At 38.6% G+C, this 14,366-nt stretch overlaps 1 protein-coding gene across 5 annotated transcripts in view; it reads right to left on the reverse strand.

Moving 5' to 3' along the window:
- Window positions 1-14,366, reverse strand: part of LOC111868820 (cytosolic carboxypeptidase 1) — a 108,357-nt gene that overhangs the window by 43,640 nt on the left and 50,351 nt on the right. For all 5 annotated transcript variants that reach the window (XM_023859832.2, XM_023859830.2, XM_023859831.2 and 2 more), the window contains 7 exons: window positions 12,114-12,488; window positions 7,346-7,555; window positions 6,744-6,869; window positions 5,087-5,195; window positions 3,254-3,410; window positions 2,322-2,542; window positions 763-903 (listed from right to left, as the gene is read on the reverse strand). In XM_023859832.2, the coding sequence (XP_023715600.1) occupies window positions 763-903; window positions 2,322-2,542; window positions 3,254-3,410; window positions 5,087-5,195; window positions 6,744-6,869; window positions 7,346-7,555; window positions 12,114-12,488 (1,339 nt within the window). The remainder of the gene's footprint in view (window positions 1-762; window positions 904-2,321; window positions 2,543-3,253; window positions 3,411-5,086; window positions 5,196-6,743; window positions 6,870-7,345; window positions 7,556-12,113; window positions 12,489-14,366) is intronic.

Raw genomic sequence — 14,366 nt, forward strand, 5'->3', positions numbered from 1 at the left:
AGGGGAGAGAAACATACTCTGTTGGGTCCCTTAGAAAGAGCTAACCTCAATATACTAGACAATGGACAAAGTCCAAAAACCCAGTAATTCTGAGTGTTACACACTATCACCATAACCCTTTAGAATCTACAGTGCTTTCTTGGCCAGAGTAACAATAAAAAATAAAACCAAAAATATGTACACCTCAGCAACAACATAACATGCACATGTGCACACATATAACTACCATGTATTTCTGACTTATGATTTAGAACTTAAACACATGATGCTGTATTGTGCAATTGTTTTTTATTTGTAAACAGATTCTTGTGTTAAATGCAAATCTGTCTGGAAGAAAGAAATGTTCAAGTCTCCTGGATTCTATTACAAGAATGTTTCATTATTTTAGTGACTACAAATTGCAGAAGCTTTCCATGAATAAAATTCAGCCTGTGTCAAGTTGCACTGTAGAGTTTTGATAAAGTAAGAGAGTTCATGACATCCAAACATATTTATCTAGCACAGAGCCAAGTTAACACATCATATGCATACCTCTATACAGTAGACTCTTTAATTATTTACCAAGGAATAAAAGGATAGGGACAAGGAGAAAAATAACAAAAAAAGACACTGATAAAGAGGAAGACAAGGCTTCTTGATGGCTTGAATCTAACATGATGTCTACACTACTCTCACACTTTTCTACTCTTGGAGTAGCAGTATTACAGTTTCATGTTGGAAAGATAATGAATAAAATTAAAAATGCTAATTTGATGTATTTACCACAATTGGATTGGTATCTGATTCCGGTGCCGTAATAGTGATCAGTGGAGTTTCATTTTTGTTCAAAGACAAGCAAACAGATTCTGCACGGAAATAAATGGAAGCAGGATCCACAGTTTGAGACCATTTCCATATGTGAGCCTGAAACCAAATATAAAGAGTAAGAAGAAATTTTTAGGGCATTTAAATTATTTCATTCATCCAGATATTACCCACTCAAACTAACTGCAACCTGAAATACACAGTTGCCCCTGTGCTTATGTATCACACAATGAAGATGTACGGATAGCTGGAGTTGAAGTATTCTTAACTTCAGCACAAGATGAAACAGACACTCTGGCCATTTCACCCTCAGCTAGAGTCCCTGGTACCCACTTGATAGGAGGGTAAACAGACTCAGCAACCAGTCTGGACAAGATGGTGGAAAGAACAATTTCTATTCCCAAAAGGGAATAGAGCCCCAGACATCCAGTTCATTGCCAGTCACTGCCAGACTGAGTTATCCTGACTCATACTAATCTTTAAATCTCTAAATTAATCCACTTCTTCAACAATTTTAGTTATATACACTTTTCCACTACAGTGAGCGACAATTCATTATATTCATAAACACTTTTCTGTTTCAAGTCAGTCTCTGACGAATGTGCATATATACTACAAAGTGGAACGGAATATGCCACGGAAAACATATATCATTCAAATGTGCTATTTCTGGTGTGCATACCTTACTGTCCACAACATTCATTTCTTGCAAACATAAATCTAATCACTACACATATCAAACACCAGAACCAGAATTTTTTTTCTATTTCATAAAATATTTACCATCCCAAAAATGCACTTTGTGTAACGTAAAAAATGTACACACTGAGTTACATCTTCTGATGTCTGCACTGACATGCCTATTTCTGCAACTAATCAACTAATATCTTTATTACTGTCTTATGTAGAGGGGGAAAAAGAAATACACATTAAATTTTGTATTTGGGATGTGCTCAGATTCAATTTTTGCTGGAACACTGACTATGCTGATTGAGGTTTCTTCTGAATTTTCTGTCCCTCAGGTAAATACCGAGATAATACTCTAAATCAGGTCATGCCCATTTCCTTTCACATCCTTTCCAACTGATTGTTTGCTATCAGCCAATAATTTTAGTCTACCTAATCTCAGTTACTGACAGGGCCATTGAAAAAAAAAAAAGGCATCGACATAGCTAGAATCAACTTGGGAGATCTAGGTGGAGATGGGAGATAACATTAAAATAGATATTATAAGGTATGAAGCTACAAACTGGATTAAAGAAGCTTGTGGTAATATAAAATTGTTGGCTTTCATAAACAATAATGTATTTTTGGTTTCCTTAAATCAGGGAATTTCTTGAGTGGTCAGGTAACTATCAGCTTTTGAAGAACACCCTGCAGCAAGGAGTTAGTTTTTATCAAGAAGTGTGGTAACTTACTGCGATATGAACAACTGTTAAAATCATTATGAAGAGATCTGCACTGAAATAAATTAATGCAAATATACGAATTTTACAAATATGTCTACTTGTACATACCAGCAGCTGTGAATATGTGTATGGATAGTGATACGCAATGTAGCAGACATCATATGAATGTGGGAAAGTAATTTTGAATGTTGTTGTAAGGTATGAACGTGGTTTGCGTGATGATGGGTTCTGATAGCAGTTCCGGTAGTAGCAGATGTCAGTACCCACACGAACCCATCCTGGACGCCCCAAAATAGCCTCACGGACAGAATACATGATTGGTTTCATACCTATGTGCAGAAGAACACAATTTCAAAGGTATTAATGCATGATGCAATATAAATTTCTTTCACTCTTATTTGTTGGTTTGTAACATACAAAATGGTAAAAAATTATTTCAGATGGTACATCAGGCTCTATCAAAAAGATCAGTTCACAACATTCCTCGAGTAACCTACATGATTTTCTAAGTTATACATATCATGTTATTATATGATTAATATAATTTTGTCATTATGCGGACAAAGTACAATAATTTTCTCACAATCAAATTATGTATTTTCTACGTAAGATTTGAGGCTTTCACGGCGGTGACTATGAAGAAAGCAGTCTTCTGGGATTTGGCACCGTGTATATGTGGTGTTAACCGACGTTTCGGATGAACGTATCGCCTCCATCTTCAGGGTAGAAGAAAAAATATAAGAATTCTGCAAGCGGAGAGACCGTGAGAACCGGTAAAAGCAGCTGCTTTTACCGGTTCTCACGGTCTCTCCGCTTGCAGAATTCTTATATTTTTTCTTCTACCCTGAAGATGGAGGCGATACGTTCATCCGAAACGTCGGTTAACACCACATATACACGGTGCCAAATCCCAGAAGACTGCTTTCTTTATGTATTTTCTAGTTAACATACTCGTATATATACACCATATTGTCACACACAATTTGGAGAAACTTTCTACACAACAACTACTCAGTTTATATAAGGATAATATGTAGTACCATAGTTGAATTGGCTATTCTGCTTCTCACAGTTGACAATATTGAAGACATACGGAACATTAGCTTCCATGTTGCTAACTTCAAAATAAAACCACTGATGATGGCGAGTGGAGTTGACATCTGGCATGAGGATCAGGTCATACTCTTTAGAAGAAATCTGAAATATGCATTAAAGAATAACATTATACTGGTGTGTGGTGACTCAAGCACTGAAGGATACACCAGACAATACACTGTGTCTCAGTTACAGTGCAGTTCTAAAGCCTACCTATAATGTAACAGTTAATGCTAGGAACATGAATGAAAGGTTAAATAAAGAGTAACAATGAATGTTCACCAACCTTACAATCATCAGAAAAATCAATGCAAGGTTCAGTTACTGCTCTATGCATATTTCATTCATATAATGATTACTGCCACACCTCAATGACAACAGCTGGCATTAGATTCTCAACAGAAAATAATTCTTCACTTTAAATGGTCCATGTTCTTGACTTTTACATTTGGTCCAACTTGTTTTATGTAGTGTTACAAATAAACAAATAGTAGAAAAAGATCTAGAGAACAAGGTGGCCAAAGTTTAGATATCTTCTTCAATCATCTGATGAACAGGATGTTCATTCAGACCTCTGCAAACAATACCTGTACACAGAATTAGCATCAAGAGCAGATAATGAAGTCTTCAATTTGTGATGACATGTGAAGTTTCAAACAGGTGTAAAGGTTTTTCATGATAGTTTACATGAACATTTTCCACTGCAATGAATTAGAATAGAAGTTCTGAAATTCTGGCTACCATAATTTCTCATTTTACTCTGTCACTTGTACCTGTGGGGCTACGTAAGATAAGTGTAGTTGAGTGTCAAAGCCGAGGTTATCAACATTTCAGATCAGGGATGGAGCTGAGCCTGTAATTCCACAGGTTTCCAGTTTGGCATGGCAAGAATTTGGATAACAAATGCACATGTGCAGGGTAATAAATAGGTCTCAAGACTGAGTTTCACTTACAACACAGGCAAACTTTCAGCTTCTCTACCAGTTCATGATTCATTCATGTTTTATACCAAATGTTAAAAAAACAATGATGCTTTAAAATTGCAAAGTAATTTTATAGAGACTGCATATTGTATTTGATCTAATAAATTCAATCCATCCATCTGTGAGAAATGTCCTGAGGCAGAGACAAAGAAACTATAATTCACAGGCTAAAGGGGCAAGCTGAAAAATATTCAGAATAGCTCATGGTGACTTTCAGATATTTTTGACAACATGGCCCTTTATCAGTTTCTACAACATACATAAATAAAAAACAAAGTTCTGTACTCTACATTTAATATTGTTAGGGCAATTAAATAAAGGAAAATATGATTGGCAAAGACATATAGTATGCATGCAAGGAACTAAGGAATTTACGTAAAATTTGGAGTATCTAAAAAGTATGGTCAATCAGTGTAAGAAAATAGATATTCGTAAGTACAGAAATTTTCACACACTGTTTTGCAGGCCCAGTTACAATACAATTGCCTATCCATTCCCTGAGGACTTAAGATTCAGTTCCTTGTGCTGGAATACTCTTCAGATATTTTTTGTTTCATTGTTTGGCATGGTTTGATTGTTCTGCCAAGAAAATACAAAACGTTTAAGAACATTAACACTTCCATCAGTCAAAACTTTATTTTAAGAATAAAGAAATTAATAAATTCCATGGAGAAGAATCCTTCTTAAGAAGCTGACAGTCAATTAGTTCATCAAGAAGTTCCCCGTCTTTTATGGAATTTGAAGGTTCAAACAGACAACTCTTCTATCAAAAACATAGAGAAGTACTTCTGTTACCTGGAAGGCTTTCCGAAGGTTTCCGCTTTCAAAACGTGACTCAAAACATAGGTGAGTCTTAGTTGTGACTTTCTGGCCTAGATGAACCTCGTCTGAATTAAAGAGCAACCTAATTAAAAAAGAATAGTGACCATTAGGAAACTTCAATGACATTTAATGAACATATAATTCACACCATCACTGCTGTCTTCCTCCTTAAAAACTGAGGAGAACTAACTAAACTGTAAATTACATTCCCTGTTTCGAATATAGTGAAATAATGATGCCATGATTGTGAACATTTTCATTTTCATTTTCTTGGCAGGGGGCACTCCTTATCCTAATTCCTTTCACACAAAAAAGAAAAAACTCTGGAAAGTCAAGAACAAGACATATGTCCAGTCTACTTCATAGCTGTGTTCCTGGGTAATGTCACATACAGAAGAAACATGTACACTGAAGACATACTTATAAAGAGTAAGATTGATGACTGTGATCCTGTTTCATTATGTGAAATAATACTGTAATAAGGTATGAAGGTTATATAAACACATATAAATGTAATATTAAATAATGAGTTTACATTAGAAGATGTTTATGAATTTGGCATAATGCACAAACCAAACCAATACTGGATTGACTCAGCATCCAACTATGGCATGGAAAACAGCGTCATTCATTATTGGGGGAATAGTGTCTGGTGGGGCTGATAATGAAATGGTGTGTCAGTTTAACTGAATTGCCAACAACTAACAAGACTGTCTAAGTCTTGGTCACATCCCCAAGTAATGTGCTTATTTTGAAGCTTCTGAGTGGACCAGGCTTGCTTCCAGGGCACATTTTCCACCATTCTGAAACACAGATGCCACTTCAGGATATCCACTGCTGTTTCTGGGTACTGGTTTTTCTCTGAATTAGTGCACACGAACTCTAGCACACCATTTATATTCCTTTATTACAATCATGAAACTATCATGTAAAGATTACAAGATAACAAAGTCGATAGAAAGTCCGTCCAGTGTAACAATTTGTAGGTCACTGCTTTATCACTTCTGCCTTACATGTTTCGGTTTAATACAACCATCATCAGAGGCACATAGTATAATCATGAAAACACTGTCGTTGTTTAAGATGTACACAGTTATGTTTGCTGCGTGGACGCTGCTACAATATGTCGACGTGTAAAAGCACAACACTTGCTAGGATTGTTGAATGCACTATCAATTCTCACATTCCATCCGAAACTTCCCTCAAGTTAAAAACGTCAACGTTAAAATATTTAAAAATTTAAAACATTTTACATCAAATGTTTTAAATTTTTAAATATTTTAACATTGACGTTTTTAACTTGAGGGAAGTTTCGGATGGAATGTGAGAATTGATAGTGCATTCAACAATCCTAGCAAGTGTTGTGCTTTTACACGTCGACATATTGTAGCAGCATCCACGCAGCAAACATAACTGTGTACATCTTAAACAACGACAGTGTTTTCATGATTATACTATGTGCCTCTGATGATGGTTGTATTAAAACCGAAACATGTAAGGCAGAAGTGATAAAGCAGTGACCTACAAATTGTTACACTTGACGGACTTTCTATCGACTTTGTGATTGATAGTGTAATGGACCAAAAATGAAACAATTAAAAAAAAATTACAAGATAAATTAATTTCTCACCTATCTGTATTGCTACTTTGCTTTTGTGCAGGAAGTTCTGTGATAAGAGCATCCAGGTCATACACCTCTTTGTTTGCACCCTCAAACTCGGCAATTCCTCGCTCTACACAAGCCAGAAGTTTAGCTCTGAAACAGAAATGTGAATCTTTTGATCAGCAATGGTAAGAATCTGTCCTACCACCTAATATTGTTGAGTTTATTAAATAAAGGATGGTGGGATAGGCATGACATGTAGGACAGATGGCTGAAATGTGACATGCATGCAATATTTTGGCAGGAAACATAAAGGGAAGAGGCCTCTTGGGAGACTCTCATGTATGGAAGGATGCTGTTACACTTGATTTTAAAGAAATAAAGTCTGAAGGGATGAAGTGAATTGAACTGGCTCAGGATAGAGTTCAATGCCAGGCTTTTGTAAATATGTTTGAGGAAAGTATTCATTATACAAAAGGAGGCTATTTCACAACCTGGTGAATAACTATAACTTTTCACGTAAACTCTGTACCATGAAATTAGTTCTATATGCAGCCACACCCCAGAAGATCTTTATACATTGCTGTTAGAACTGCAAAAATCACAGCTACAAAACATGTTTCACTTACCTGCAGACTCTACGGTCTTTAACATTCAGTGGTTCAAGGGTATTGGAGCTGTTGCCACCCATCATGTCTGGGTAAGCCATCTTAACGAATGGTATGACACTGTTCACACGTGTTGCTATCTTGACATAAACGCTATGAAAGTCAGAGTCTTTGGAAATGTCAGCAATTACATCCAAGCCTTTCACCATCACATGATTAGGAATGCTGTTTCTGGTAAGAAAGAAAATGGATATTATTTATTATTTTTTTTATTGCTAGTGGGGTGGGACTAAGTCACTTGAAATTTCAAATGGAACCCATTAAGCTTACTGTCCTATTCTAACCTTCCAGTCCCACACATTTAGGCAATGAAAATTAACCATCCAACAATAATGTGCAATTTAATTAATGGCCTAGCAGTGTGCTACCTTGTCACACCGTAGGATGGCATGAAATTGGACAGTAGTTTCTGGACTATGCAGTATTACCATTTTTTAGAAGAATGAACGTCACTGCTGTTCTTTACCAAGCTGGGAGATCATCTACTTCTGTCATATTATTAATATCACGATCGTTGTTGTTCCTGCTATTGCCATTATCATTACTGTTGTTAATGTCATCATTATTCTTGTTAATGTTGGTATGTCAACCAATACTTGTTTTTCTGCTTGAAGTGCACTAGCTTTAAATATTGCTCATCAAGTCACTGACACATTAATGAGACAAGTTGTCTCATTAAATAACATATTGTAGCGTGTTTGGTTGTCACGCTACAAATAAGTTGACGCCGTCGTCTGGTATAGCGAATTTATTTCCTTCGCTCACTTACACACACTTTACAGGCATTTTCACTTGCAGTGTCACAACCACTGCTTACAATATTCCGGCGATACTGGACCCAGACGGATATTCCAAACTGACTTCTTAGACGGGCGATCCGAAGCTTTCTTCTGCGGAGACTGTTCCGCGACTCACTTCTTCGAAGACTGATCCGAGACGCACTGTTTCTCGCAGAAGCTGGGCTATTTATAACCTTGCCCGCTGTTAGGCAACGAGCCCTCCGTTATAACCATGGAGACGTTGCTTTGTTTGTCGTTACCGTGGAGATTCGATGTTCTAGATACAACAGCTCACTGTTGGAATTACAGTATCGCTATTGTTACTTCTTATGCAACGGTCTGTTCTAGCGTTTCCATAGAAGTGACTTCTGGATTCCAGACACGTTACATTGCTCCCTTCTAAAGGTTGTTCGTCCCCGAACAGCCTAAAGGTCCTCCCTCGGTTTCGATCCCGCGGTGTTTTGCTGGCAACGTCTGCATCCGGCCTTGCCGTTCTGTTGGCGTCTTCGTGTGGTGTTCGTTTAACCGCATCCGCCCCTCTCTTCGGTGGTGCTCGCCCCCGAGCACTCCCGTGGTCCAGAATTTGTCTGTCGCCTTGTTTCACATTCATTCCTCACTTTCATTCTTCATGCATATTTGCTGGGGAGGCCGGCACTTTACCGGTTCCTCCCATAATGGCCGGTTCCCTTTTTTCGTTTTGGAGGGGGTCAGCCCCTCCACAGGGTCCAATTCATTTTTGTCTTCGGGCTGGTATGAGGTCCAATCATTTGAGTCTCAATCTCTAGTCTTTGGTTCTTCCTGAGGGTTCGGCTGGCTGTTCTCTCGTTTTTTGGATGCAGCCGCTGTCTTGTGTCTGCGTCTTTTACTCTAATACTGCCCTCCGATCCAACCTGAACTCTTCGCCATTTAGGGGCTCCCCTTGCAACGTTGTTCCAAGTTGGGCTGGTCCCCATGGTGCGTCCCCTACGTCGTACTACTTTTGTACGGAGGGACATCCTGTTGTCTATTGGCGGTCTTCGTGCCGCTTTCGCACGGCATGTTGTCGCTTTGGGGGCAACGGCCAGTTTCTTCCGCTGGCATCCGAGGGTTCCCTGGGGAGCTTTCCTCTTGGAGTCGTTTCTCCAACGTCGTGCCACTGTCGCGCGACGGGATGTCTTCCTTCTTGTGGTGGCCAATTCCTTTTGGGGCCCACGATTTTCCCCTGCCGAATCCTTCGGTTTCTGGGGGCGGCGCTCCGCGGCCGGTTTCTCGTCCCTACGCCGTTTCTTCGGTTCTCCGACCGGTATTCTCGGGGCGTCTTCTACGGGGACTTCTTGATGCTCCAGTATGGACTGCATCGCTTCTGGGTGGGGATCAATCTTCTCGTGGGTGGCTTTCCAATCGGCCATCAGCTCTTTGTGTCTGGCTTCCGCCTTGGCCTCGTCAGCTTTTCGTTCTTCTCGCATGGCCAGCAGGAGTTCCATTATCTGCTGCATTTCCATTTTGTAGCAGTAACATAAGGCGTGTTTAAGTTCGTAAACCACTTCTGACACCAATGTAGCGTGTTTGGTTGTCACGTTACAAATAAGTTGACGCCGTCGTCTGGTATAGCGAATTTATTTCCTTCGCTCACTTACACACACTTTACAGGCATTTTCACTTGCAGTGTCACAATCACTGCTTACAATATTCCGGCGATACTGGACCCAGACGGATATTCCAAACTGACTTCTTAGACGGGCGATCCGAAGCTTTCTTCTGCGGAGACTGTTCCGCGACTCACTTCTTCGAAGACTGATCCGAGACGCACTGTTTCTCGCAGAAGCTGGGCTATTTATAACCTTGCCCGCTGTTAGGCAACGAGCCCTCCGTTATAACCATGGAGACGTTGCTTTGTTTGTCGTTACCATGGAGATTCGATGTTCTAGATACAACAGCTCACTGTTGGAATTACAGTATCGCTATTGTTACTTCTTATGCAACGGTCTGTTCTAGCATTTCCATAGAAGTGACTTCTGGATTCCAGACACGTTACAATATACTTATGTGCAGAGCTTGTCTATATTAACATTGTTGGATATAAACACAAAAGTTTCGCACCACTATCACGTTTGTAATTGCTGAACAATATCTTATGCAGAAGAATATATAAAGTATTTATTATTAAATGAAAAATAAAAGTTTCAAACCAAGAAGTAAACTGAACTTCCAGCTGTTATATTTTAAGGTGTAACTTAGCCTGAATGAAGGAAAGGTGAGGGGAGGCAGGAAACAAAGAAAGAAGGAAGGAAAACTACAAAAACACTCACCCAAGAGGGTCTCCATCTGAGATTTCTATAAAAATTATCTCTCAGATAATATGCATAAAACAAGATATGAATATTTCAATAATATAATTCCTTGAGGAAAACTGTGCATTCACAGAAATATATATATACAATTTATAATTCATGCTTTATATCCAAACAATGAAACAAATTATTTCACATTCTGTTCAAGATCATCAAGTTCTGGTAGATGTTTTATTAAAAACTATTGCCAAAAATATCATTAATAATTACAATGTGGAGTCAATGTTTGGTATGGAAGTAAATTTCAAGTTTCATTACCAGAATACACGACAAAATCATAATACAAAAATTGCTAATAAATATTTTGACAATGTGGCAAAGTGCAATCACTTGGGAATGACAGTAACAAATCAAAATCAAAATCATGAAAAAGTTAGGGACAGGTTAATTTTTGGTAATGCTTGCTACCATTCACTTAGGAAAGAGTAATATACACGGAATTATAATTCGATCTCTTTTCTTACAGACTGAGGGTTTTTGAGAACACTGTGCCTAGGAGATTATATGGTCCTGTGCCATAATAAGTAACAAGAGAATTGAAAAACTGCATAATTTGTACCTTTTATCAAATATTATTACATAATTAAATAAAGGTGGTAACATGCATGGGGGATATGAGAAATGCATAAAACTAACTGTAACAAGGAAACCTGAAAGGAAGAAAGTACATGAGAGACTCAGACACAGAGTGGGAAATAGTACTGAAATGGATCTTAACACATTGCGGAACGGTTGTTTAGATATTTAAATCACCCTGGGGACCGGGGTTTTTAAGCCTAGCACCCTAACTTGTGCACTGTTCAGTTTAAAAATTAATATAAAATCTCCTAATTAATTTTATGAACAAAAATTTTTGGAGAACACTTACCAGAGCTCCTAGAAGTGCTTGCGCGTATGATATCTCTGGAAACTTTCATCGGAGCTCTCACTTTCACTGGACACAATATTTTGGGGGGCCCTGTGGCCCCTGTCACTGTCACTGTCACTTTCACTGAGGCTGGCCTCGCTATCAGAAGACGAAGCAGTTGGCAAATCTGATAGCTCATCGTAGAACAAATCTAATATTTCTTGTTCTTCGAGAGAACGCTTCGCCTGCAACTGCTTTTGTCTCTGATAATTGTTGCACTGCTAACTTCCTGGTTCATACGTGGAAGCTTGAACTCGAACAGATGCTTTTTTCTTTAGGGTGTGACAGGAAATGAGCATGATCACGTTAATGGCTAAGCTAGCAAACATTCCCGAGGTGAACTACGCAGTAGTAATGATGCAACGTGGCCACACAGTGAGATATAGTCGGTTGCAACACAACGCGTCAGAAAAGGGCCAATTGGCCTGCCAGGTCCGCAATGCTACAGAAACGTAGAGGGCCAATTGGCCCCTCCGGTCCTGAATGTGTTAATACAATAGGATGATGTGGAATGGATTCAGCAGACTGAGGACAGAGTTCAGTGGCCAGTTCCTGTAAACACATTAATCAACATCTGGGTTCTGTAAAAGGTGGGAAATTTCCTGACCAGCTGCATTTGCAAGTATCTGCTGCATGAAGTTAAAATTGCAATCGAACTTTCAGGAGACATTTGATGTTTACTTTATAGTGAGACAAATACAATAAGTGCTTACCTCTTTGAAATTGGCTCCATTGCAACTCCATTCTTATGAGGCCCCAGTGTTGACAAAACAGAACTGATAGGGTTCATTGTATTCTGATTTTCCTTGCTCCTTTTATTACAGGACACACTGTTATCAATGAATGAACTGTCATAGTTCTTCATTGACTTTCTTTCATGTGCATCATCAGTCAAGGAAGGAGTTTTATACAGGAAGAACTGATTACATGTGACATCACTATTAATTTTCTCATGGCAATTCTTCTGTTTGAACTGAAAACTTCCATAGGATTGCAGACTATTATCCATAGGTACACAGGATTTCTGTAACATATTTTTGCTGTTCTCGTCTATAAGATTTCCAAATTCTTGGAAATAATGTGAATACCTGGAAAAAAATAAAACAAATCATTCAATCAAAGCATGTGATATTACACTTTATATGATAGTTTAAAATAAAACTGTGGTCTTCCAATCTGAGTGAAGAATATAATTTACAAATGTCTGAAAATAAAGTGCCAAGGAAAATACCTGGGCCCAAGAAAGATGATGTAAGTGAACACTTTAGGATATTATATAATGAGGAGGTTCAAGACTTTCATGGGTCGCCTATTACTGTGAAGACACTGAAATCTAAGAGGCTATAATGGAGCAGGTATGTGGCTTGGACATGAGAAACAAGTATTGCATATACAATATTGACAGGAATATTTCTTGGGAAAAGTCTACTTGGAAGACTGAGAAGGAAAGGGGTGGATAATGGTTAGGGCATACCATTTCAGGGGGATGGATTATAAAGAAGAGAGGTCAATGGAATATGCTCAGATTCATATCCAATGGTATCGCAGGCGCATTATTAACCCCTTGAGCATGACTTTTAGCGGAGCCATTTAAATCCCTAAGCATGTGCGACGCACCGTCTGTGTCCACTCAAAGCCGTGTTGTAAGCGTGCGCGCCGCATATATTGCGTCCAAACTTTTTACTAAGAATTCTTAACACCTACGCTCTGATGTGTGTACTTCCAGTGAATGTATATGTCAGCTAACACTGACTTCTTTCATTCCTGCTATCTGTTTGTGTGTGGTAATTTTTTTACTCGCTTTGCTTGCGACAAAGCATCTGGTGTCTGCTGCTTACGAAAGAATTGTTCCAACTCACACTCCGACTTGCTTACAGAGAGATAATTTGTTAGCTAACTTTCATTGAGTGCTTGTTATCTGTGTGTGTATTTCTTTTTACTGGCTTGGCTTACTGGCGACAAAGAAGCTGTGTCTGATTTACGATGTAACGAACCTCGGGGTCGAAGTTGCCTGACGCCTGTGTCAACATTTATGAATCTGTTATTCCTTTTCTGCTTTGCGACACCCTCTTATCGGAGCCCCATGGCATTTGGTCACGTAACTTGTCTGGCGGGACAGTTTCTTGCCCCGACGCTAATAAAATAGCGCTTTCAAAAGTGGGTTCCCATAACTTCGAATGAAATTAGGATATTCCTAGGTTTCCTTATGCTGATGGGAATAATTCAGAGACCAAACCTCAGGGTGTATTTTAGTAGGAAACATATGTTAGAAACACCATTTTTTCCCAATGTAACGAGTGAAGAAAGGTTTTCATTGCTGACCAGATTTCTCCATTTTGTACATAACACCGATAAGGAAATTGCAAAAAGAGATCCTAAATTGTACAAAATTCTTCCGGTAAGTGAATATTTGAAAAATAAGTTCCAGAAAGTGTACATACGGGGCAAAGAAGTAAGTGTCGATGAATCTTTGTTATTGTGGAAAGATAGACTTTCGTGGAAACAGTATATTCCTATGAAAGCTTCCCGGTTTGGGATTAAAATTTTTTAACTTTGTGATTCCACAGAATATTTGTGGAATTTTATAATTTAGAGTGGATCAGGGATAAAATTAGGCTGTGAAATCACCAAAGACACAGATCTTTCCTCAACAAAAGTTGTTCTAAGTTTGTGCGAAGAACTATTAGACTTGAGCAGATGTGTTTTATATGGACAATTTTTATAGCAGGCCCGAACTTTTCCAGAGATTAGTTCAGAGGACAACAGATGCTGTTGGAACAGTGAGTATCACGCGCAAAGTTATGCCAATGGATCTAAAAAATGAACTGAAGAAAGGAGTAGTTAGTGCAAAGTGTGGGAAATTGGTGGCGTTGAAGTGGAAGGATAAGCGTGATGTCTCAGTGCTGACTACTAAACATTCAGACGAAATGCAACCCGTAAGTCGAAAGGGTGGGGTAGAATTTGTA

This window comes from Cryptotermes secundus, unplaced genomic scaffold (assembly GCF_002891405.2).
Source record: "Cryptotermes secundus unplaced genomic scaffold, Csec_1.0 scaffold257, whole genome shotgun sequence".
In the NCBI taxonomy this organism is placed as follows: domain Eukaryota; kingdom Metazoa; phylum Arthropoda; class Insecta; order Blattodea; family Kalotermitidae; genus Cryptotermes; species Cryptotermes secundus.